The following is a 27,759-nucleotide window of genomic DNA, read 5'->3' on the forward strand; positions in this document are numbered from 1 at the left end:
CTTAAAGCTGGATCTAAATGTTGTATTTTCTAAATGCGTTATTATTTTTCAATTTTCGGTATTGTTAGTATTTTTCGTAGTTTTATAATTGTGTGAGCCAATTGATAATTTAGTTGTAAATTTTCAGATGCGAAAGGTCTACAAATATAACTACTCTGCACAGTGTCTTGCTTGTTATATAAACAATCTTATAATTTTGAAATTTCTTATTCATAGAAATTTTCCAAAAGTAAACAGTATAGCTTCGGAAAGATCTTCTTTGATAAAGGGTAAGTGGGTAAGTGGGTATATTTCTCTGTTTAATTTTTTTAAAATTTAGTAATGGTAGAGCATACCATGTTTGTAACTGTTATGACTGGAGTGTAGTTATTGCTAAAATGCGTAGAATTTGTTTGTAAGACTCAGACGTTCATACTTCCAAGTAAGTCATGTGAATAATTTCAGCATTTATTAATTCCCAGTGTAGTAGTGTAACCTCTCATGTTTGTGTAGAGTTAGTTGCCTCTGAGTAAAACTGAAAACTGCCATGAAAACTTTTTCATCACATCTCCTGGTCTGCCGCTAAATTTCTTCGTTTTTAATTTATCTGAATTATATCATAGTTTTCAGATGTAATTCTAGGAGGATGTTGATTACTAAGTACAAAGTAAAACAAAATTCTATGAAAAAGATTTTGATCATAAATTCTTCAGAAAAAGGCAACCACATTGTCGTCTGCAAATTTCAGTGTGGAAAGACTTCTCAGCTCTGAAGTTCATCAATTTGAATCTATGGCCCTTTATCAAAGAAGATCTTTCCGAAGCTATACTGTTTCTTAGAAATTACTAATGCCAGTTTTTCTATTTCGTAATAAATGCTAATTAATATAAATAATTTGCTATGCCATCAATTTCTGTAGCATCTATTGCTGCTTTTGTATTAAAAAAATAAGCTGCAATCCATGTGTATTTGTTTACATATACATGAGGGAATCGGAGTCAGAGTCTTTAAAATTTCAGGAGTCGGAGTCAGTCATTTTCCCTACTGACTGCACAGCCCTGCTTTTAAGCACAAGTATTATTGATGTTCTATACTTATGTGTGTTCTCATGAATTTAAATGCATGAATTATTAGTTGGCCATCTTAACATCTAACAATACATACCGTAAAACTGCTGCTTTTCTGTTATTAATACCTTCTCAGAAAGTTGCCAGAATGTTGTACCAAATGGTTTATCCAGTAACCATTACTTTTAACATTACAGGGTTACCATTAACAGGGTTATTACGGTCCTTAAGAGTCCTTAAAAGTCCTTAAGTTTTTTTGAATTGATTTTTGGTCCTTAAAAGTCCTTAATTTCGGCCAAAATCGGCAGAAGATCCTTAATTTTAATCATTGGAAATAGCTGTTTTTTATGACTGCCATTTTGAGTGTGAATTAGCATTTTGGAGGAATATTTTTGGTGATTCAACTGACAGATATGGTTATCTTTTGAATGGGTGAATGGATTATAATTCGTTCCTATTTCTAATATAAATCGTGGGATTTTCGAGTTTTATATTAAAAGAAGTGCAGCATAAGTATTTTGAAATGATTTCATTTTTTCTAATGAAGAGCTCTTAAACAACTTTTGGCTTTTCGGGATGTGAATTCTTTTATTAAACGGCTCTGAATTCGGCAACTTATCAGCATTTTGGCGATTTTAAGATCAGTTCCTATAGCAAATTTTTAATTTTGAGATCTGGGAATTTTTCGACATTTTTTAAAACATTCTAACATGGATAATTTTCATTAAAATAGTGGTAAAATATTGAAATTATGTTTAAAAAATTAAAATAAAACATTTTTAATTTTTGCTGTCATATTATAAAGTTCCATTTTGGCCACTTATTATACAATATTTTGAATCTGCGAAATAAGCAATGTATACGAAACAATTAACGAAACAGTTTTAGCAAAAGCAAAATAGCTATGTAAATAATTTAAAATGTCTTCTTAAATTTTTTCATGGTAAGAGTTTTTCCAATGTCTCTGAGTATTCAGAATTATCAGAATATTCAGTTTTCTCTATAAAATTAATTTTACACCTTTTCCCTCTGATATTTTTTCTCAAAATATTTCTGGCTTTTTACTGTTACAGAATTTTTCTTTAGGATTTTAGACATTGCAGCTTAGAAAGTTGAGAAGGATCTGAAGGCAAAATTTATAGACCCAAGATTCTAGAAAATTACAGAAAAATGTCTCCATGCTATTAACACGTAACGAATGTATTTTGCAGAAAGTTTATGATGTATTTCTTACTTTTTGGAGAAGGTCTGGAAGAACAAAGAAAACATAATATTTGAATGTTTTACTTCTGATACTAGAATCTTTTTCTTAACACGTTTATCTTCCCTTTATTTTCTCTAATTTTCACTAGACACAGACATGGAAAATATCAAAAATGCTTTTATTCTTATCAGAAGGACGGGCATTATAGAAAGAAATTTTTTGCTTAGTAAAGAAATTGAAAACTGACAATTTAAATGATTTATATTATATGTCTGAATGCATCATACACAGGGCTGGCGCTAGGCATTTTCCCACCTGATGGAGTCTCTGTGGATCCTAAATTCTGCTTCCAATGCCTGCTCTAAATTCTAAAAGTTTTGGCATTTCTAGATTTTGTTGCTTGGTGTGTCACTAAATTCTAAAAATTCTGCCACACCGTCTCTGTAACCAGCCCTTACCATATATCTGTCATATTGCTTCTGAATGTTCATATTACTAAAGATATAAAATTGGCAGCTTTTTCTATGCTTTCTAAATTTAGTGTTTTTAGAATAACAGAAATCTTTAATTTAAATTCTAAAATGAAAAGGAAATGTGCTGAAGAAAGATTCTTCAAAGATATGTACTACTATTAGTATGTACAGTTATTATTATGTAAATTACCTAGTTGTTTATAATTTCAGCCTTTACTATAATTTCCCATTTCTGTTTTCTCACCAGAATGCAATTCGCTTAGATAGTTTTTAAACTGAGGTGTATGGAGTGTAAGACAGAGTGTGTTTTATTCTCCACATACTTGCTGCATTAGTTCCTGTCTAAAATGAGACATAAAAAAATCAACATAAAGCTAACTATTAATTTAGAAGTAAAACAACAATCTTAATAAATCTAACTGTTAGTAAAACGTAAATAAAATGTCACTTATCTTCTTTCTAATATGTCCAACTATTATAAGTGTAAAATATTTAATGTTACTTGATAAATTTCATAAAGTTTTATTTTATTCTATAACTTATTAATAATTATGTTAATTAAGTTATGTTTAATAGTAATGCATCCTACTTTTATGTTTAGGACGGTATTACAAAAGTGAAGTTCAGGCACAGATAGTATTTTTAATTGAATTTGTTCAGTTCTCATTTGCTCATATGTCCTTAATTTTTTCATTAATGGACCTTAAAAGTCCTTAAAAGTACTTAATTTCCGTGTGCAGAAAAGCGTATGAACCCTGTATAAGTACTGTTCTGTTGTTGTGACTAGATTCAGATATTCCCAAAAGCTGACAATCTGGCAAAAAATTCAAAGCATAAAAATAATCACCAAAATATTTACAATGCGGTTGAAAGAAAATCCAAGGGACAAAGTAATATAAGAGATATTCATAAAATTAGAAATTTTAAATGTAAATAAAGCCTTTATTATGAAATAGGTTCTTTCTGATTATCTGTACCCTCTTTGAGAAGCTGCCAAAAGGTATTGATTAGGCAATGCACCATGTTATCCAAAAGTGTTAATGTAGCAATCCACTATGTCACCAAAATTTATTTATGTAAAACCAGGTATGTGTGTAACATTCATATGTTTGAGTACATAAAATAAGTGCTTTTCAGTGGTTTGGTAATATGTAGTAAGGCTCTGCAATATATGTGGATCCTTTTTCGCATTTACTTTGCACATGTGCATACGTGTTTTTTAGATTGTAAAAATTTCTATATATTGAGCTATATTTCACATAAGACACTTAACACATTTTTCAAAATAATGTTGACTGCAAAAAAATAGATCTTCAGAATTTCCATCGTGCAGTTATTTTTAAGATTCTGCAGTGATGTATGGATTGCAGTTAGATTTTCTTTATTGTAAGTTCTGTGTGGTAAGAGATTTCAAAACTTTCTTTTTATAGAAACTAATAGTTTACTAACATTTTATTAAAAAAATGAGTTCAGTTGTATTAGTTTTGTGATGCATGTTCTGCGTTCCATTCTTTCAGAAAAAGAAAATCTTTTTTGGAAAATGAGAATAAAAATGTGTGATTTTATGATATGTGGACAGTTACCATCCTGACATCAAAATGCTTTTTAAAAATTAAAAGAAAATAAATTTAATAATAAAAATTTTGAAAGATGTTTCATTTACTTTTGAATAAGATCTCAGTATATGAATATGCATATAAATAACATATAGGTTATCTTTTTTTTTTTTTTTTTTTTTTTTTTTTTGTATGGAATCTGAACTTTTAGGAGATACATTTCAGAATAAATGTATCATAGTCAGTTACATTTAATTCATAATTATGAGGCCTTTTGTGTGGATAAGTTCTTCATAATGTAGCATAGTATAATATAATGTAGCAGTAAGAGGACATAAAATAGTGGTCTAAGATCTTTTCCCTGAAGATGTGTAAATAACTGAATCCTAACATGAGACTTGAATTATTAGTTAGTAAATGCCTAACACAATGAATCGTTCGTGGAACTGCCTTTTGCAAAAGCATGAAGGGTATTTTTCTTGATTATTTAATGTTAATAAAAATATCTTTGTAGGTCTTTTGTTGTAATATATCTTATTGACATTTATTATTGCTGAACTGATCTCATAGATACGTATCTGATATATCTTGATTTGATTCTGCATTCTATTTATCACAATGTTTTTTGATTTTAAGCATGCTGAATTCCAGATGTATAAATGATATTTGAATGCTCAATGCACCTATATTATTGGTCGGGAAATACATAACAACAAAACATTTTTTTTAATCCTGTGCCTGTCTGCGGCATTTCTGCCATTAAGCGACGAGCAGCCCAGTAAAATAAAGAAGAATGAAAATGAGAATTAAAACTACTATCAAAAGAGTTGTCATTAAAAAACTTTAAAATGATGGGGCAGTTCTTGAGATGTTTGCCATCCATGTCACCCTGATGACATAAAGGGCAACAATCTGAATCCTTGATTCCAATATGACATAAATGGCTCTGTAAATAATCACGTCCAGTTAGCATTCAGAAACAAGCAACTGCAACAGATCGAGGCAAAAAATTGGGAATTTTATTCTTTTTATTAAGCAGAATGTTCCACCTCTTACCCACAGCCGCGTCTCTATATAAGGACATTCTATTATTCTTAATTTTCTTGTTTACAATCCTTTTAATGTTACGTAGAGGCAGAGGAGAATTGGGCTGAGCTATTAGAGAACCAGTTTTAGCAAGTCTATCAGCTTGCTCTTTACCAAAAATGCCACAATTCCTCTGAATCTATTGGAGAGCGATCTTTTCTCTAGAATTCCGTTCAAAAAGCCTTGGTCTATAAGTATGGATATGTGCATTTTCACATTGTATTTTGAATTCAAAGTGACAATATAGCAGCTTCAAAATCAGTGAGAAACACGATATTGCAATCAGGACTGTCTTTCAGTGTATCAATTGCAAATGATATTGCCGCTATCTCTCGCATCAAAATTGTTACAGTATTTCCCAACAGGTTAGTTAATACCGAAAGTACTTGAATATGCTCCAGCACCGGGTTTTTTATAGTGCCATCTGCTGAACCATCAGTATACGCATGGAGCCAATCATCCAGAGGGTACCTACTATATATAGTATTTAGAGCAGCACTTTTTAATTCACTTTGTAAGGAGAGCTGTTTATAGACATTTCAGAATAATTATTCATTAAGATCCAGGTGGGTGCCAACATGGTTTTATCTAGAACAGGATTTAATTCCTGAAGAAAAACCTAGCAATTGGGTGTAGGAATATCATACATATCATAAAGATCATGGATAGTAGAAAGGAAGGAATTGTGGGTTTTTAATCTTTCGTTTGCTGGTCTGTAATGATTTAGAAAGTTATTTTTTCTTCATATGATTATTTTCAACGAGGTTTATGGGTCCCCTTTGGCACCTTTCACTTAATGGTTCTAGTTCAGTATGAAATTCCATAGCAACTACGGGGCTTGGATTTAGTGCCACCAGTGATCAATCACAACATGTTTTGGAATAGGTCCTTGTTTTGAACAGAGGCAGTTATCAAAGCCTTGTTTCCATATTCAAGAGCAGAACGTCATGATTTTTATAGGCTGCACACAAGACATCTGGGGTTGAGCCCCAAGTGACACCAGCTAAACGTTTTAATAGTCTTGTTTTGGCGTATCCTTTATCAACGGCTGAATCAATATGCCTTGTCCAAGCTAATTTTGCATCTAAGTGAATACCCAAGTAGACAGTATCAAAAATTATATTCAGGGCTTTGTCATTAAACTGAAGTTGGATGTTGTGATGTTTTCTACTGAGGGAAAACAGTTGAAAGGTGGTTTACGACCATATTATCATAAGTACAGGTGTTAAGAACATTTAAGGCCTGTTGTAGGATGCTTTCTAGGCCAGCAAAGTCAAATCCTGTAGCACTCATCACCACATCATTAGCAAATAGTGTCTATTAAATCATTGATCATTATATTAAAAAGAATTGGGCTAATGTTTGGTTTGACTATGACCTGACACAGTATGACCACACTTATAAAGTGTTGGTCAAGAAAACTTTTAATCCATTTAAACAAGTAGCCTAAAATGCCACAAGAAATCAGCTTCCGAAGCAGTCCAGCCCTCTAGACCCTATCAAATGCATTTTTAAAGTCCACATATACTGCAAGGGTACTTTGCCTTCTTTGGAAGCCATCTTTTACCTCTTGGGGCAAACGTACAATTTGTGCAACTGCGCATCTAGGTCTATGGAAACCTGCCTATTTTTCAGATATTACACCAATTATGTCTAGTACAAACTTTAAGCTGTTAGCAGTCAATCTCTCAGTTAATTTACACATTATGCTTGTAAGAGAAATAGGGCAGTAACTGTTTATATTTTCAGCTGGTTTGTTAGGTTTGAGAATTGGTATTATCATGGCCTTTCTCTGAGCACTTAAGAAGCAATTTCTGCAGGTTTGGTTAGTGAATGCCAACAAAGTTATTTTTGCAGAATCTCCCAGTTTTACTAGGAACTTGGGTAGGATTTCACCTGGGCCTGCACTTTTACCTAAGGCATCAAAGCCATTTTTCAATCCCTTAATAAAGAAGTCAGCATTATAAAGTTGCTTAAAAACTGGAGATTTGTTGTCCTGAGGTTTCAGTTTAATTTTTTTTATTTTAATAGTAGGCCTGTATTTGCTTACCCGAGCATAATGCCCACAAAAAGCATATGAAATATCTTTATTAGTAGTAAGCTCTTTAAACCTTTTTTAATAGGTTAATTTCTTCTGATGTTTCGATTGTTTATCTGGGACAAAAAATTATGAGCCTTTATGCCATCCATCTTAAAGTCCAGTTTTTCTAAAATGTTTTTATATGAGGAATACTTTGCTTCAATTATTGAACTTTTTAAGGTAGCTTGTTTCTTACACAAAGCTATACAGTCTTCTCTAAGGCCGATATTTCGAGCCTTCTCACGAGCCTTATTGTTGTCTTCAGAAAGCTTCTGCAATTTGTCATTCAGAAAAGGGGTATATTTCTTTTGTTGTACTCTTCGGCCACATAAAGAAGCACGCTTTAGTATAGCATGAGTAAAGAGTTTTGAACAATGTTCAAGATTTGGAAAAACCAAGGAGTTGCTTATATAATTTATCAGTCTGCCATTTTAGAGTTCAAGAACACCTGACGAGGCTCCATGTAAGGGGATTTATATCTTGCATTACTGGATAGTAATAGTTTATGTCCAGCACCACAGGGACTATCAATTAACTCATGCTGTATTTTACATGACAGAGCTGAGTAGGCTAGGAGTAAATCAGGACGAGAGACACTTCCATTGCAAGAAAGGAAAGTCTGAGAATTTCCTTCATTCTCAATGAAATCAATAGGGTTAGAATCAATAAGATTTTCGAATATGTAGCCAATACTATTTGATGTTTAATACCTCAGCGAGTTGAGGGGGCATTGAAGTCTGCAAGTATAAGTGAATTTCTATCCTAGTCGAGTATTATTCTTTCAAAATTGTGTTTATTATTTGAAGATTGTACAAGTGAAATATCTTATGTAGGGTCTCTTGTCTCCATACATTTATTTCCAGGAATTCTAATTTATCGTTGGTAGTCATCCGGTAAGAGGCAATTAATTTTGCCTTTGAAGAAAGTTTTACAAAATAATAATAATAATAATAATAATAATGGCAGTAGCAATTTGTAATCTTAAAAGCTGGTTTAGTCCTAGTCTTAGAAAAGATTTCTTGCTTCATTTCTCTCTTTACTTCTAAAACCCTCAAGAACGTGCACCTCTTACTAAGTCAAAAATGCTTTCCTACTTCTTCATCAATGAGGGCTACTTAAAGGCGATAGGTATCAGTCATTTAGTTTAAACAGGGGGCACCACATGAAGGCGACTGATATCACCCCCAGTTACAGTTCATAATTATTATTATTATTATTATTATTTTTTTTTTTTTTTTGCGAAACATTGACAAACTGCAAACAAAGTGGTTGTGTTAATGTGTAAATACCCATCCAAACTCATATTCTCTTTTAACTTGATGAAGTTGTCAAATGGAATTTGATAATAATATCCTAATTTAATTGTAATAACTGCTGTTTGTTCATTTACAGGGATTTTCTGTAAGCATTAGACAATTCTTAATATTTCATAAATCTTGAAATCTGCCTATAAATTCTTTGGATAAGGCAGTTAAATAACTTCAGTTTTTTTTTTTTTTTTTTTTTTTTTTTTTTTTTAAATTTTTATTTTGGAGGTATTTGAATATCATCTTGTTTAGTTTTTATTATGACTGGAAAATTTTATGCAAAATTTGCTTTTTTATTTTTTGTGTAATGATAATAATTACTTTCAAAAGCATATACTTTGTTTACCATCTGTGAAATAGTTTTATTTTCGCACTTCAAGCCATGACTGATATTGTTACATTTTCTGTGATGTTGTACAAAAATTCTAAAATACATATACAGCTTTTTTTTTTGTTTGTTTGTTTGGGATACACTTTATTGTTTTCTTATGAAAATAATTTTTGTGTGTTAGAAAAAAGAATGAATTTTCACAATCTCATTTTCTCATGAATTTTCACGATTCATTTTCTCACTATTCAGTTCTCATTAATGTGTAAAAACTATTCTGAAAATTAGGATTGTGAAGTTAAAGGTTTTAAATTTTTTTTTAAATCTTGCTAAAATACATATAATAAACTGCCACAGGCCCACCAGCAGGACAAATCATCAAGGCTACCATCAGCTGAGTGCTAAAGTCACTGAACACTGGTAGTTCAGTCTGAGGTTCGAATACCACAAATGGGCTGGCTGCATGAGCATTTTTGTGGATTTTCCCATGTGTAACATGTATACTAGCCAGTTTTCCTGAGAAAATCCTCCATGAAGGCATCTCTTCCCTTAGGCAGACAGCCCTGGAGTACTTTGCCATAATCAAATAAACCAAATCAATAAATCATCGTTAAACACATAAAAAAAAAAACATCATAATGCTATTCGACTCTTACACTCATCTTCCAGGATGAAATCAGTTTCAACAAGTAGAACAGTTCTGTCAAAAAGCAACAAAAAAACCTGTTTGGTGTGTTTTCCTCCCTCAGCACAGTGGGATTTGCATGTGATGTTAGCTGCTGTCTGTTAACTTATAACATAATACTAGAGATGTAGAGTCTCTTGAATTTCCGGAGAAGCTATAATTTAATTCACAGGGCTGTGCAGTTGGAGTCATGGAGTTGGGTAGATTTTTGGGTAAAAGGAGTTGGAGTCGCTAAAAAAAACGTCGCCTCCGACTCCAGTGTTTGTTGAACAGTTTGAATTTGAAATGAAATTAAAGTGAATTGGAAAAAAAAAAAAAAAAAAAAAAAATAATAATAATAATAATGACAAACTGAGTTAATATTTTTATTTATGGACTATATTCATTAATAAATAGTTATTTTTTATTTTTTTGACATATTAATAAATAAATATAAGGGAGCAGGATGGATGTGGTATTTGCCATTGTTGATTAAGCTGATTCATTTAGTTATTAATCTCATTGGTGAATTGAGGTAAGCAGCAAGAACTCCCAAAATTGAGGCCATTCTTAGGAAGCGAGCTCGAAAAGGAGCAGTGCAATGGAGAAGTACATATTTGATGATATAATGGTTGTTAGGATTAAGAACTTTTTCAGAAGATGTAAATAACCCTAATATTTCATTAACAGAAAGACTGTGAAATGATCTTGCAGAACTGGAAATCCTTCTTTCAACAACTGAAAGACTGCGATGTTTGTTCTTTCTGAAATGGAGGGTTTATTGCAGAAGGAATCATTTCTTCAATGAAGAAAAGAGAAACTAGTTTGCTAGACAATAAGATCACGCTGGGTTCAATATATGTAGATCCAAAACGCTGAATTTTTGGATGGCAAACAAATTAAAAAGGCAAAGAAAGCCATCTATGAATTTTCATTAAGAATGAAATTATTCTCAGAGCAACTGGAGTATTCAAATCAGGACAGTCAAACTGCAGATATTGCAACTGAGTCTCTATCATCTTCTTCCATTAATGAATTAGATTTTGAGAAATATTTGAATAATATTGAAAAGGCTGAGGCAAAGCGAATGAAAATAAAGAACCAAGAGCCTTTAGATATAAAAATGAAAAAATACGAACAAGATTTATACAGGGCCTTTGAAGAAATAGATAAATATGATTGCTGTTGCAAGACATCTCTTTTAGAACTTGCAAAAATCTATCCTGAAAAGTTAAAGGAAGTAGCCCTAACAGTAATAGCTCTTCTTCCTACTCACATCAGAGTGGAAAGACTCTTCTCAATTCTGAAGTTTATCAAATGGGCTCTATGGACCTCTAACAAAGTAGATCTTGCCGAAGTTTTACTGTTTCTTAGAAATTATCAATGCCAGTTTTTCCATTTCATAATAAATGCTAATTAATATAAAAAATTTGCTAATAATCAATTTTTATCTGTAGCATCTACTACTTCTTTTATATTAAAAAAATAAGCTGTACCCATGTTTATATGTTTACATATATATGAAGGAGTCGGAGTCAGACATTTTCCCTAGCGTCTCCACAGCCCTGGTAATTCACTATTAATATTAAATATCATTCAAATAATTCATAGAGAATTTTTTCCTTTTCATCTCAATTAACTTAAATACAGATATTTCTTAGCCTTACTGAAATAATTCCCTTTGGGATTTGATCCCTTTGGGATGAAGTCTTACAGTCTGTACCAATCAACTAATTACTTATGCATGTACCATGTATTTTTATTTATTTATTTACCATTTACAGTTGTAATTATAATTAATTACAACTAATTACTTATGCATGTACTATGTATTATTCTAGGAAACAGTAAACTTACTTTAGTAATACATGGTACATGCATAAGTAATTAGTTAATTATTAATACGTTGTACATGTATAATTAATTATTTAGTATATCCATATTTATATGGGCAATCACTAAATATGTGTATTCATAGTTTAATCTGATATTAACAATCAACATATACCTCAAATAATGATTGAGTGATTTCTGCAATTTGATTTATGTACAGTTTTGACCCCAGTTTAAACTCAGTTTCTTTATAAGAAATTTATAGTTTCTACTTTTTCAGGATCATACGATGACAAGAGTAAGTATAGCGATAGTAAGATGACAAGAGGTACTCATGTGAACAGTTGTTTTCGGTAACTCTTTTGTTAAGACTTCACCGAAAAGACCTTTCTCGATCTGTCAGGCACTTAAACACGAAATTCAGCTGATGATATCTGGTGATCATTCTGACAACTGTGGTGTCTGATTTATTCTGGCATGGTTGGATTTCTGGTGGCAAACTTGTAGCGGCTATATGGAAACACTGGCTCTGTCATACCAAAAAATCTTTACCCAGTCTTCAGGTGTTTAGTGAGACAAGTAACCCTACCTAGCTAAGTCTATAATATTGCAGACTGTTATGAAAATGAGAGCTCAAAATTAAAGGCATAAAAGCCTTCATTTTCTTGCTAAAATACACACAAAAAACTATTTACAATAAGGCATCAAAAACGTCAGTACTATTCATCTCTTGCTTTATGTCCAGCTTCCAGTACAGATTAATTGACTATTTGGCCATGGGAAAGCACTCTATGCCTATTTGCCTAAGAGAAGGGATATCTTCCTGGAGGACTTTCTAAGGAAAACTGGCTCATGTAAACTAAGCATGGGAAAAATCATGAAAACGATCAAGTGGCCAGTCTGCTTGCTGGAATTCGAACCTCAAACTGAACTACCAGTGTTCGGTGATTTTATCGCTTGGCCACTGGTGGGCCCCAGTGTGGAACCAGTTTCGACAAATAGAGCTGTTCTCTCAAGGAGTAGAGAAAAAAACAAAATCTCTTGACAAAAATTCTGACATCCCTAACTTTTACAGCCTGCTTCAGGTGCATCAACTCTGGTGACAGTCCTGTTGAAATTTAGCATTTTTCTATGTGACATAAACAATAAGTATTGTCATGTCTGTATATATATCATCTTACTAGATTAAACTTATGATCTAAAATCTTGAAATTTCTGAGATCCGAAATCATTGAAGTCCCCATGATTCCAGATCTTGGACTTTGTACTGTACAGTTCTTTTTCAGAAGTGTGCTGCTGTATGTACTGCAATGTTATTTATGTCTGATATAATTCTTCATAGGTGAAAATTTGATAAAATTTTCATTTAAGTTCTGTTCAGTACAGTATCTAATGAAAGTGGGAAACAGTGCTGAAATGTTGGTGCTACAATCAAAGGCCAAGTTAAAATATATAAAAATTAAAGAATTATCTTTTATGTGATCAGAAATATGTTTTGATATATTTTTCATGCACTTTACATAGATCGAATCTGAGAGTTGCTTGTCTTTCACTTGTGCAGTAATTTTATTTTTAAAATTAATCAAATAATGCATTTGAAATATTGATCAAACATTCTCATGCAATTTGGGCATCAGTGTACATAAAAATTATCTCCTGCATTAACTTATGTTGGCCCGCAAGTGGCTGAGCAGTAAAAGTTGCTGAATACTGGTAGTTTGATTCCAAGCAAACAGCTTAGCTGTAAAGGCATTTTTTTTTTTTTTTTTTTTTTTTGTATTTTCCTGTGTGTAACAAGGACACGAGCCAGTTTTCCTTAGAAATTCCTTCACAAATCCCTTTAGGATGGCCTTATGGCTGATATGAATCGGCTAGGGGGGTCGGGGCTGCGCCTATATTTTTACCTCTCTTTAGGCAGATATCCTTCATGTATTTCCCATAATCAAATAAATAAAACCATCAAACTTTGATACCATGATTGCTGTGTAGTTAATAAATAGTCTTATATCAGTACATGATTTGTGGTTTTTTTGAAGATCAGTGTTCTATTTTTTATATCACAATTTCAGGGCAAATCAAAATAAGTTTTTAAGTTTATTTTGCTTAACTAAATATTCCTCTTGTCACCTGTCTTCAAATAATAGAGATTCCCATCACTTATATATATATACGTATGGATTTAAAATAATCAAAAATTAGAATTGCAAAGGATCAACATGATTACACAACTAAAACAGTTTGTGCATGATACACTGCAAGATTAGTTTGGGTCATGCATAATGATATGTATCCATAATCACACATTTAATAGTAGTCAATATTTTGTCATTGAAATTCACTTTGTGCTGAACAAAATTCTTAAACGTGACTACTAAAAAAGACTTAAAAGACTATTAAAAGTGACATTATGAAAAGGTTTGAAATTTATATTTTCCTAACTTTTTCAGAAATGGCATCTCCTTTCCAAGGATCTCGTGGTGTTCAGCAACACATGCCGTCCCATCAGTCATCTTATCCTGGATCTCAAGGTCTGGTAATGGGATCGAATACAGCCATGGTACCTGTTGGAGTACAGGAAGGCCAGGGAGGTATGGAAGCACCTTCAGGAATGAGTCAAGGAGGCATTCAGCAACCACAACCACCTAAAGATTTTAATATGGCTCTATTATGTCGAATTGGACAAGAAACAGTTCAAGAAATCGTCGCTAAAACTACTGAATTATTTCAGACATTGAAAGGCTTACAGGTATGTTCTGCATCAACGTTATTATTAATGAATTTAAAATCAAAATGCAGAGATTATTTTGTAGTAAAATTTTAAAATAAATAAATAAAATAGAGAGGGGGGAATTTCTGTAAACCGTAAGCATTTCTGACTTAAGTGAAGTTAATATTTGATAATTGCAATGATTGAGTAAATTTCCTTATTATATTAGTATATATGTTACTGAAGTACTTACCTGTATGTATTAGCACAACTTCCTCAGTATAGTTGTCGATTTTTTATGAAAACATCAAAAGAAGAAGACAGGGACTGATCTATGATTCAAAAAATTTGTGAGGTTTATCTATTTATTTTAACTAATAGTTCATTTTAAGTTGAAAGACTTTCCTGTTACCCTCTTTTGACCCATGTTTTTCATGCCAGACTGTAAATGAGATGGTGAGAGTTTATTCAGATTAAGGTAGAAAGAAGTGCTATTTAAGCAAGAGTTTCGGAAGTTAGTTTTAGAGCATGTCTGTGTATTCCAAGCCACTTTGTGCTGTGATTATTAGCGACTTGCATTAGTGACATTGAGTGTTTTAGCCATTTGGCTTTGTCTTACCAGTTTACTACAAATCCGAGCCCTTCCTGCACATTAAAGTATTCTGTGAGCCATTAGGCTAATTTTCAACACCTTGAAATTAGTATTTATTGCATATTTCTGTTAAGCCAGAGGTGCTTATTGTAACCCAAGTTGGGTCATTTGTTAATTTTATGTTTGAATAAAAGGGTCTTATACACCCTTATTCTGATTTCTGTTTTGTTTCACAAGGCTAGAAGATAATTCTCCAATAGAACTTTCAAAGTCTATGTTCCTAAAGAGACATACTTTACAAATTGTTTATTATATATAATGTTGTATGATCTTAAATTCATTTAGTGCGAAAATAAGTTACTACTAGCGCAATTGCTGCAAAGTAAGTTAATAATAATTTATTTACTAAATAATATTGATTATTGATTATATTATCTCCTAAGTTTAATTATAGTAGGATTATCTTAAAAGAGCGAATCCATACTAGTAAGTTATATTTTGAAAGATGTTTTGAAGTAACTTGAAAGTTAATTGTTAAAAATGTTTTAACGGGGACTGGAATTAAATCATGAATAACAAAATTTCAATTGTAAAAGGAATAAATTAAAGGCAAGAATTAAATTAAATGCATGTAATCATTGTCATTGATCGGAAATTAGTTGACTTTTCAAGGGGAACAAACCAACTCCCGTTCAATGAACAATAATTAATAAATAAATACGAAGGTGTTTCATCTTTACTCGAGCAATAAGGTTAAGCCAAACCGGCAATTCAAGTCAGGCCAAATATTTCCGTGAATGGAAGGGATTATGAACCAGTGTTGATATTCAAAGAACCTATTATATACATATTTTTCATTTAAATTAGCTATTAATCCCTAAAATCAACCAATAAGGAAATTTGGTGATCCTACTTTTAGAACAGATTCAAAGTACTTGCTTCCTTTACTGATCTTCATGCAAAATACTGTATTCCTTCAGAAATTTTGCTGCAGTTACTTTGGTTGCAGGAAAATTGGTTGCAAGCACATTATTTTAACATTGCATTTTAAGATAAAAGAATCATGATCTTGTTTATAAAAACTACTGAAATTTGGAACACAACAAAAAGAGCAGGCATGAGAATGTGGCATCGCTTTCTAAAACTGAAGAATTGTTATGCAGGAGGTGCCAGAATTCGGCATATTATGAAAATTTAGTGACTTCTCTTGAGGCAGTTGCGCTAATACATTAGCACTTTGTAATGTTAACAAAACATAAATGTGTTACAAATGTAATTTTATTTTATTTATTTAATTATTATTATTTTTTTTAATAAAAAGCCTCCAAATGGTACTGCTCAAAGTCTGAATGGTCAAGAAGAAAGGAAGACAAAGCTACAGGAAAATCTCCGAACAATTGCTACATGTTTTAAGAAACTTCGCCGCATTTATGAAAAATGTAATGAAAATTGCGCAACTATGGAATACACTCATATTGAAGTAGATGTAAGTTTCAAAATTTACTGTTCTTAAAAATTATTGTAATTTTATTCCAATTTTATAATTTAATTTAATTCAGTTTATCACATTTATCAATCCTGTGGGTGCTATGGCTTTTGGAATCAGCTCATGAAGACCTGTGTTTAAGCATTTATCAGCAAATTTGTTCATCACTAAAGAAAATAAGAAAATGAAATATCTTTAATTATAAGCTATCGTATATCATATTATGTATATCAAGTGACCAAAAAATCCCATGACTGGATAAAGGCAGTCGTACCACTAAGGAGGTTAGTCAGTTTGTTGAATGAATTCCATTTTTGAATTATAAAATACAAATAATAATATTAAAATAAAAATAAGTTAAATATAAAAAAATCTAAAAGCTTTCAGATGTTACATTACGTCCAAAGGGGCTTTTTTAACGTTTTGTGTGTTACCTTTATTTATTAAATATCATGTTATTTGCATTTAAACCATTAAATTCAGTTCAACAGAAATATCGTAAAATAATTTTAAAAAATGAGCATATCTTTAGAATTTCCGATATACAGTTCCGCGCACTGGAGATAAAAAGGCCTCCCCTTCTGTAGAGTGTTGCCACACTTTGAAATCATTTTGTTAATCAAAAACTCATAAAAATTTTATAAAAATATGAAACAGACAATAAAACAAATTCCAAATTTGGGCTTGCAGATGCCCATAATCGTGTGGAGGACTACACTATTCAAAATTTGATTAAACAACGTGTTGCCATTGTTTCATCACAATGCAAGAAACATACATACATTTATGCAGATTATTTCTTGGAACATAATACAGAGCGATTATATTTATTGGCAACAATTTGAAAAGTGAAACGACTTTTAGAGTGAACCAACACAAAATGCCAAAATGAAATTACTAGTCCTTCTGGGCAAATTGCTCCTTTGGACTTATAACAATACAATAAGCACATTTTGTTGTAATTAATGTTATGCTTTCAACATTTTATTTAAGAGTTATGGAATTTAATTTATGTAAAAGACTCTGTAACCTCATGAATTAGATTTGCTTGTAGCTTTTCATATTCTTCAAAATTTGTCAACCAAATTAGTTATTTTAATTTTAATAATCATTTTGTCATCTAAAATTGATTGCTGCTTCTGTTTTCTTCTTTTGTGAAATACTGAAGTCAAACTTTAAAAGAAGGTTTTAAATATCTTATATTTATCAAGTGTGTGATTTTATAGGTTGGAAAACTTTAATTAAAATACATGAGATTAGTAAAAAATTATTTATGGGTTCCCCCCTGCCGATAATTGGCGGTATGTGGACACCACGTTTGTGCAATTCTTTGACTTGTTATTTTGGCTTTAGTGATTTTTGTGTCAAAAATCGCCGCTACACAAATCCAAAATAACAAGTGATTTTTGTGCCAAAAATTGCCGCTACACAAATCCAAAATAACAAGTCAAAGAAGTGCACAAACTCGTCAGCCATGTACACATCGACCTATTTTAACTTAAAAAAACATCGGAAAATTGGACAAACTAGGCATTGTGCACTCCCTTGATTTTGTCCATGTACACATCGATCTGTATTCAAGTAAAAGCAGCAGGTTACAAAAAAATAAAGTCTGAAATATGGATGGCCAGTCATCAGGATGATGTATTAACCAGACCACTCATAATTTTTTGTAAGCTTTTTTCTCACATAGTATAGGAATGAATAATACAGTCAAAAGTCGTTAATCTGGACTCGTCGGGACTTCGGCGATTCCGCATTATAGATCATCAGTTTAAATCTGGAAAGACGGCATGCAGAAATTATAAAATTAAAAATTTACATTACGCATATTCGAAATTAGAAAATTGCAACCAGAAAACTATTTGATTTGTATTCGTGATATTTATAATGACGAGGAATTTGATTTAAATCATATCAAAGATGGAGTACATCGAGATGAAATACTACATTATAAGCCGAATAAAATAAAAACATCTGCCCTGAAGATAAGGATAGTGCTGACAGATCAACGTCCAGTTCATTGCGTGCCGTTCCTCCCCGCGCAGAGCAGCGTGAAATTCATAAAAAGATTTCGGAAGGGTTAGAGAAACATAGCAGCCTTTATCCATTTTTTGCAGCAATTCCACTTTTTGTTTGATGGACATTGAGACATGCTTTCCCTTTGTAGATTCAGCATCGGAAATTCTATATGACATAATCGAAAGTTCCAACTTACTTTTATAAAATTGCTCTAACAGTCTGCAAAAAATAATAAGCCGGTTCCAATTCGAAGATTAAGGAACAACGCAATCTGCAACATTAAGTGAAATAGGTAATTAGATAATTTTAGCTTAGCTTATACTGTCCGTTATACATTAAACGCACATGCATCAACGTATTATGTACATGCATAAAGGTATTACACGCATGTGTCGAAGCATTATGCGTTGACGCATGCGTAGAAAGTTTGTAGCTTTGAGGTCCGGATTATAGGTGTCTGAATTAACGACTTTTGACTGTATAATACTTAAGCAAAAGGAAGTGTGCCATTAAATTAATTTTTTCCCCAAATAATTTCACCCCCCCAACGAAACATCTTTATCCACAAAAACATTGAATCGTCGTGCATGTTATGCACGTTTATATAGGCTTTCAGCACCTATACGAAAAATGAAAATGTAATTCATCTTTTCATTTTAGGCTCTGAAATACTTCTGGGTATCAGAGCATTTTATTATCTTATTTCCTTATCTCTGGAAACAATAAGTGAACCCCAAAAATTAATGTATAATTTTAGTTGAATGTTGCACATACTAATTTCTGTTTCATTGGCATAGTGGGCAGAAGGCTACGATGGCAATCCTGTATCAACAAACCATTAGCGAAAGACAAACCATTTATATGGTTTTAAATCTGAAAGCTGTTGCCACGGATTCTGAAGAAAGTGATAAAGATTTTAATGATTATTGAAAGTGAAAAGATTTCAATTGGTTACTTAATGGGAATTCTCAAAACGGCAGCCATACACAATAAAACTTTGTAACTGAAGAAGAAACTGTCTCTATGAAATTAAAGAGAAAATATTAGCATAAAGCCTTTTTTACCCCCCCTTTTTTTTTTTTTTTGAAAATTTTTTATTCTTTTGAGATCATAAATACCTCATTATTTTACAGACAACCTTTCATATGTTTAATTTTAAATCTAGTGAGGTTACATGAAGAAGCATGTAATCTCACTAGATTTAAATTGTTGATCTAAAATATGGAAATTTTGTACATCCGGAATTGCCAAAGTCGGAGGGATTCAAGATCTCAGATTTCATACTGTATTGCCTTTTTTACATAAGACTGAAAAAAAGGTCTGCTTCTTGTAATTAAGGTTTTAAATTGTTTTTTATATTCGGTAAATATAAACAATATAATAACTGAATTTCGTAATTCATGTAATTATAACTATCAGTGTATTTTATAATTTGTATAACATTTCTTCAGAGTCTAGTTCCTCTGAAAGATGAGATTGATTCAAGGCAAGAAGACAAAAAACCAACTGAGGCTATTAAATATTTGACAGAAGAACACCGGGACTTAGTTGAGGTATGTTTGGGCCATTTTTTATCTCCTCCTTTTTTAAACGCAGAAAAATATATAAGTAAAATGATTTCTCTTCAATAATGTAGATATAACCTATGTTTTTTCAGATAGTTTTTCTAAATATTGATGTCCGAGTTGTCAATCTATGGGCTTTGTACTGTATCATGCTATATCTTAATATCCTAGATAAAATTCCTTTTCTTAAAACATCAAGGTTGATTTTATTCCAGTCCTTCACAATCTTTCAGAGTCCATGCAATGTTTTGGGATGCCACTTATAAAGATTTTTTAAAAAAAAGTCTAAATGAACAATAATCCACGGAAGACACATCAGAGGACTTGGTAGGATGCATTTAAAGGGAATGGTTTAAACTTGAGTTTCATTTCTCATTTTTTCAAAAAGTAGAGCTGTAAGATTTAGAGGTATGGCTCGGAGCCTCATCCTGATGGAACTCAATACACAATGAAGATTGTTTGGATTAATAGATGGAATTTCTTCTTTAAAAATAGGCATTAAAACATATTTCTGATAGTAATCCAAATTATTTGATATTTTTTCCTACTTTCCTAAAATTTTCTGTTATAAAAGAATCCAGTAATAACCATAAAACCTTTAGAAAAACTTTCTATGTTTTCTCCGACGCAATATATTAAGTCTTTTTTCTCGTATTTTTCTGTAGAAAATCGATCTTTTTCTATTGCAATCAGATAAATATATCCAAATCTCATAGATTGTAACTATATATTTCCATTTTTCATGCCAAATAATTTTCATACGTCAATCTGCACACAGTCTTACACCGAGAAACATGTTTTGGTATTAGGCGTGAACATCGTATTTTTTTGTTTTGATTAGGTTTAAATCATATTTTATAATTTTGTTCACAGTTCCTACAGAGATATTTAAAGATTTCTGCAATAGCTCTTTGGGTGCTGGATTTACCTTTAAAACATAAGATGCGACTTTAGATTTAATAAGAGCTGTATGCACCTTTATTGGGTATGCATTTTTTTCCTTTTTCCCAGTCTGTAATGGCTTCGTGGTTCAATAAGGCACCATTTAACAAGACGAAATGAACATTTATTAAAAATATGGTTCAAAGCATAATAGTAAACTCAGAGCAGTACGTCACTTCTACAGCATTGTGAAATCTACAACCTTCCTCTTCTGAGGCTAACATGCAACTCTCATAAAATAAATTAATCCTTCTTGGAGAAGAGGCTACACTCGCCAAGCATGCTCTGTTGATCGCCAAACAGTCACCAGATACTACACAGTCAGATGTAAACTTTGATGTTTCTTTCCTTTCATATTAATTATGTTATTTATTTTACGTCTTGAAATATTAAAACCAGGCTTTTCACATTTTTTTTAAATAAGTGAATAAGGATATTTCTCTTCGGGCAGTGCAGAAATATAGCCTTCGATCTATTGCGTATTTTATGGCGACTTTTGAAGAAAAGAGTATTTTTAATGCTGATAATTAAACCTTATTTCAGTTTGATGCTAGTCATGTTTGTATTTTAAAATTAATATTTAAGTTCATGGAGAAAATCAAAATTGTTTAAAAAATGTGTGAACACCATCTGTAAATGTAACCATAGATGGTGAGATTTAACATTCATTAGTATCCAAATTTGTGCATTAAAACTAAGGCAAAGGTTCGCATTTCCTTTAGTTCAACTGTTGTGTCATTCTGTGAACATGATTATATTAATGCTTATCTTTTTTACGTTAAATCTGGGAATTCTTCGGTGTATTTGTTCTCTTTGGATTCTGGATAGCACATTGATAAAGAACTTGGTATGTGCTCCGTACTTAATAGTTTTAATTCTATAACCCAGAAAGATTGGGAATCAAGGCAACAGATGGGTTAAATGCCAAAATCCAGGCATTTGTAAATAAGTAAATAAAGTCAAAAATTTAAATTATATAAAAATGAAAATTAAAGATATTTGAGAGTCTCTACTTTGTAGGCATGATGGAATATACTTTTTTATTACCTTGGAATATACTTTTTTATTACCTTTCATTAGTATGAATATGTATTAGATGCACATAAGACTCACTTAAAAGTAATTATGCCATATTGTTTTTGTTCAATATATGTTATGTTAATTAATAGTATAGATTACTTTAAAAATATGTTTAACCATTATAGTTTATTGTCTTGATGTGGTTTCTGAAATAATAAGCATGATTAATTTGTCATAATGAATGCTTGCAAGATAACTTTATTTGCAATCAGTTTACACTGAAGATCTACAGATTATTTTGCAGAAAGCATATAAGGCAAGATGTTGTATATAAAGTAATCTGCTAATTTTATAGGTATTAACTTATTGTAAGTAAATGACTGTGTCTGTCTAGACAAGAACAGTGAGCAAACTATATCTACTTAAGTGGTTAAGATGCATTATGTTTTTAAATGGATGTATGCAAGTTTATAAATTGCATTATTTTAAAATTTTTAAAGGTACTTTTTGTTAAATTATTGCAGTTTTTTTTTTTTTTTTTTTTTTTTTTTTTGCATTTAATCATAATATGAGTAAGTTATTTTTTTACTGCAAAAAAGCAATGCAGTTTTATGATAACTAAATTCAATTACTGCCTGCAGCTCAAAATAATAGTTGCCCACCAGTGGCCAAACAGTAAAGCCGCTAAACACTGCTAGTTTAGTCTGGGGTTCTAATCCCACAAACAGGCTGGCTGTGTGGGCGTTTTCTTGGTTTTCCCTACGTGTAATGTGTATACGAGCCAGTTACCCTCAGAAAGTCCTCCACAAAGACATCCCTTCCCTTAGAAAGATAGCCCATGAGACTTTGCTGCAATGACATAAACCAAACCAAAATAACAGCTGCATTTTGTCAATGCGTGTGTTCACAGTGCAGTAATTATTTTTGAATGGAAATAGTATAAAAGCCAAAGAGATCAAGTTATAACAAATAACTGCAAACAAGCCTTCTTCTCTTGCATTTTGCCCACTTGTTGATGTGTGTCTGTATTCAGAACATCATCTTAATGAAATGAGTTTGAAAAACATAAATAGAAATTTATTATTGTGTTATATGTGCATAAGTGAAATCTAGACAATTCTGATATATTAATTACTAAACAGCCAAACATTAATAATAAAAATTGGTATTGCATTATTATTAGATGGAATGTATTAGATGGAAAGCAAAATGAGTATTTTGCAGTACACAGTTGTCATACAGCATGTCAACTCAAATTATTAAGCTGACTTTACTACTTCTCACCCAGATTATCTTTATATATTCAAATATTGGGAGCAAAGCAAAAATGAGATTGTATTGGCATGTATAAAACATTCAAGATGTTTTCTCAATTTAATAATGAATCAAATGAACTCATTCTGCTCAAAATTGGTAATTAATTATAAAATTAGTTTGACATAATGAGAAGCAATGCGACTTCTGATATTAGTTACAAATTGATCAGGATTTCTTTAAGATGAAAAGAAAACTTAAGCTTTTATTGCTGTACAAGCAGTTATAATTAATTTTCATTGTAGTTAAAATGAATGTTTCTTAGATAGTGGAAAAGTTCTGCATATTATTATGAATAACTTGGCTTACTGTTTGTGTAAATTTATGACTTTTTTAATTTTAAAAATGACAGGAGGAATTATATTTTAAAATTTTTGTGATTTTTAATATTGTTATATTTTTAAGTTATTTTTCATTAATCCAGACTTTCATTAGTCTGGATAGTTATAATTTCCAGTTAATATGAATTGATAAGGTTCTATTGTACTTTTAATATACTTTTTATATGTGTGTCTGTTGTAATGTTTCCTATATGGCAGCTCAACGTGCCAGATTTAAAAAATAGTCTGAAGATTTTAACACTTTGTATCTCATGAAACAATACACAGAGGGTGTCCACACACTTTAGTAATGATTTTGCAAAGATTTATATATAAACAAAACTTAGAATTTTATTTTCTGATATGTTCAGTCTGATAGCCCTTTTGTTGAATTATCATATTAGGTCTTGATTTCCAAAATTTGTCCTTTTCTTAAATCATCAAGGTTGATTTTATTCCACTCCTCCTTTACAATGTTCCAGAGTCCAAAGGGAGTAGCATCAATTACCATTTTTTTCTAACAGAGCAGTAGATTTAAAAGTATGGCTTGGAGCCTCATACTGATGGAACTTGACGCAGTGAAGACTGGAATTTCTTCTTTAAAAATAGGTGCTGAAACATATTTCTGATAGTAATCAGAATTAATTTTGATATTTTTTCCTACTTTCCTTATTTTAAGTTTTCCATTCTAGAAGAATCCAGTAATAACCATAAAACATTTAGGAAGAGCTTTCCTTGCTTTCACTGAACCAACATATTAAATATTTAATTTTGTTTACAGTTCCTACAGAGATATTTAAAAATTTTGCAATAGCTTTTTTGGGGGGAGCTGGATTTTCCTTTAAAACATGAGATGCAACTTTAGATTTAACGAGAGCTGTATGTACCTTTGTTGGTTATGCATTTTTTTTTTTTTTTTGTCTTTTTTCCAGTGAGATGTAAACTTTGATGTTTCTTTCCTTCCATATTAATTATGTCACTTATTTTATGTGTAGAAATATTAAAACCACGCTTTTCACATCTTTTTTTAATAATCGAATAAGAGTACTTCTCTTCGGACAGTGCAAAAATATAGCCTTCAGTCCATTGTTTATTTTTTGGCGTTAAAAAAAGAATATTTTGAATGCTGCATACGACAATGAAATCTTACTGCAATTTCATGTCACTCATGTTTGTATTTTAAAATTAATATTTAAATTCATGGAGAAAATCAAAATCGTTACTGTAATGAGTATGAGAATCAATCATTCAGATGGAAAGGTACTATGCTGTACAGTTGCCATAGTTGTTTATGTGATAGCTTAGAATGTCATATATTTATTTATTGCATTGGTCATCTAAGGAGTATTGCTGGCAGCTTTGGAAGGAAGGGATGGTGCTGCTGTCGTAAGTGAACAAAGTGAAAATAGGGCTGGCAGTTTGTTCAGATGTGTGTGTGTGGGGGGGAAGTAATTTGTATTAGAAATTTTACACAAAGAGAAATCAGAAACTGTAATAAAATTCTTGTAAACCAAAGGTGAACACTTTTGGAGAAATCTAAAAGTCTAAAATATTTTTGGTTTGAAATCAAGAGCAAGTGGAGTAAAAGGATCATTACTTTGCCTGGCAGCATTTGTCAACATACTACTGAATTGAATTTTTGAAGTATTTTTACCAAGAATAATTGAAGTAGCCTTCACGTAGCACTGACCTAAAGTATTACATTAATGATGCCTTTCAACTTCTGTTTGTTTGAGCTATATAGATAGAATTCACTTCAAGTCAGACAATCATCTGAACAGAAGGCTGATTCTGTTTGAAGCATAATTTGATTTGGCTTCTTTCCAAGTGATAATTGTCAATGTGCTGTATCGTAACTCACATGTTTGACAGCAGCGTCAAAACAAGTCTACAAATTTTATTATGCTGAGGAATGCAGGTTTGCATCTGTCATCACTATGGGCTTTGGGTATCTTATAAGTGACAGTATGACTTTGCCCAGCTTTGTTCCAGTTTTCAAGGAGAATCCTCCACCAGGTAGCAAGGGTCTCCCTCACTCTTTTTTCCTTACCACCAAACCACCAAACCACCTGAGAGGACTTTTAGCTTCCTGCATAATTTCATTGCATGCCATAAAGGCACTAGACATTTACAAACAACCAAGCCTTCTCTGAGATTAAAACCCATGCCTAGCAGTATGACAGCCAGCAGTCCTGACCACTGTGCTATCCAGATTGGCAGTTGTCATTATAAACTTGGCTTACTTGGCTTGCACAAGCATGTTTGTCATCTAATCATATTTGTTTTTTATTTGCATTGGATTTTACTATTTAGGACTTGGAAGAATTTTGCAATACATCATTCTTATTTTGTTGATCCGGACACTAGACGTCATATAAGGTTGCTATTCATATTTCTAGCATTGGTAACAATAAGTGTTACTAGGTGACTGCAGATGATTCCAGTTAAAGGTTATTTTTAAACCTGACTTCTTCAGAATGTTTTGCCAATTTTTGCTTGATTTGTGTTGTTTTCAGTAAACTGAAAAATTCATCTCTTGCAAAAAATGGAACTGACACGTGAACATTTTTGTGCGACTATTTTTCATAACTTTCGATGTGGATTATCAAAGCAAGAGTGCTTAGTTCTTTATATAGCAATAAAGCTTCATCCCACAGCATTGCAAAAAACTGGTATAATGAATTCCATTCGTGGTCGACGTTCGCTCCAGAAAGAATTCCGTGAAGGTCATCCAAAATCAGTTGTTGTGCCAGAAAATATCAATGCTGTTCGTGAACTGATAAAGCAAAATCGTCATGACATACTGTGAGATTTAGACATCTCTGAGCATTGGTATGAGAAGCATCAATAAGATATTACATGAACATTTGGCTGTAAAAATGATTTTTTCTTCCATAATCTGAGAGATGCTCAAAAGAAAGCTCATGTCGATTGATGCAAGGAAATGTTGAAAAAATACGTTCAAGGTGCATCAAAGGCTGTTTATAACATCTACACAGGTGATAAATCATGCATCTGTGCATATGAGCCAAAACAAAACGGTGGTCGACTGTATTCCAAGCTGTGCCAAATCCAACAAAAGTTGTTTGCGGAAGAAGCACATCGAAGCAAATGTTTGCCTGTTTCTTCTGCATTCTCAGTCACGTGGTGACGGTGGCATTGCAGCAATGCAGGACAGTTATTTCCAAATGGTACATAGCCATTTGTTTCCCAGAAGTCATTGGAAGAATTTGAAAAAAGCAGAAGAGGCAAACCATTCTTTATCATGACAATGCAAGCTCTCACGCATCGGCTCAAACAAAGGAATTTTTGTCATGCCAGAATATCATATTGATGGTTTATCCTCCATACAGCCCTGATTTGACACCCAATGACTTTTTTTATTCCCGCATATCAAAAATAAATATTGTGGCCAGCGATTTGCTACACCCAAAGAAGCAGTTGATGCATTCAAAATGCATGTTTTGAAGTTACCTCAATCGAAGTGGAAAAAGTTGTTTGAAAGTTGGTTCAGACACACCCAAAAGTGTATTGATCTTCATGAAGAATAATTTGAAAAATAATAAAACCAGTTTCAATTATTAAGCATTTGTTTTTTCATTATTAGGTCAGAAATATAAATAACAACCCTCGTACCCAGTTTTTTTAGTGTTTGTGGTATAGTGCAGAATGGCACAGCAAGCATTTAAAGAGGCACTACACACCAACATTTAGATTCTTATTTAATTGAATTTATATAGTACTACATGCATTCCAAAGGAGAATTTTGCTAAATGTCATTTTTGATTTCATGCCTGCTGTTTAGTCCTATATGATTCTTTTTTTTAATGCAATGTTTATTGATTACTGTTGTTTTTTAGTTTAGTTTTGCATGTTTTATTTAGTTATCCCAAAAGCAATAAATATAACTTTACTAACTTTTCATAAACTGCCTTTTTTTCTGTGTTTATTTTTCTTTCATATTAAATTTTTATTTATTTTTGAAAGATAATTCCAGCAATGAAATCAGCGGAAAAATATCCACAGAAATTTAGTTAAAAGCAGAGAAAACTTTAAAAACAAAAAAAGTTGGGGGAGGAAGCATCTAATATCGCGCTAAAGGCATGGAAAAAGATAAGTGAAAATGTGGCACCAAAATGAACGTTATGGCTTTAACAGGAAAGAACTAATTCATTTCTCAATTAAGGACTTGGTGTAGATCAGCGGTTCTCAAC

General features: G+C 31.8%; 1 protein-coding gene across 2 annotated transcripts in view; it reads left to right on the plus strand.

Annotated features, from left to right (window-relative positions):
- The window catches only part of LOC118186288 (mediator of RNA polymerase II transcription subunit 30-like), a 28,675-nt gene continuing 916 nt past the window's right edge, over window positions 1–27,759 (plus strand). The window contains exons 1-4 of one of the 2 annotated variants that reach the window (XM_085817767.1): window positions 1–269; window positions 14,025–14,323; window positions 16,198–16,362; window positions 19,836–19,937. In XM_085817767.1, the coding sequence (XP_085673893.1) occupies window positions 128–269; window positions 14,025–14,323; window positions 16,198–16,362; window positions 19,836–19,937 (708 nt within the window). In that variant the 5' untranslated portion in view covers window positions 1–127. Of the gene's footprint in view, window positions 278–14,024; window positions 14,324–16,197; window positions 16,363–19,835; window positions 19,938–27,759 lie in introns of both variants that reach the window. The other variant, XM_035356376.2, reaches the window with a different exon arrangement.

The sequence above is a fragment of the Stegodyphus dumicola genome, chromosome 5 (genome assembly GCF_044657685.1).
Source record: "Stegodyphus dumicola isolate Sdum_Otavi_A_Nest chromosome 5, ASM4465768v1".
NCBI classification, from domain to species: Eukaryota; Metazoa; Arthropoda; class Arachnida; order Araneae; family Eresidae; genus Stegodyphus; species Stegodyphus dumicola.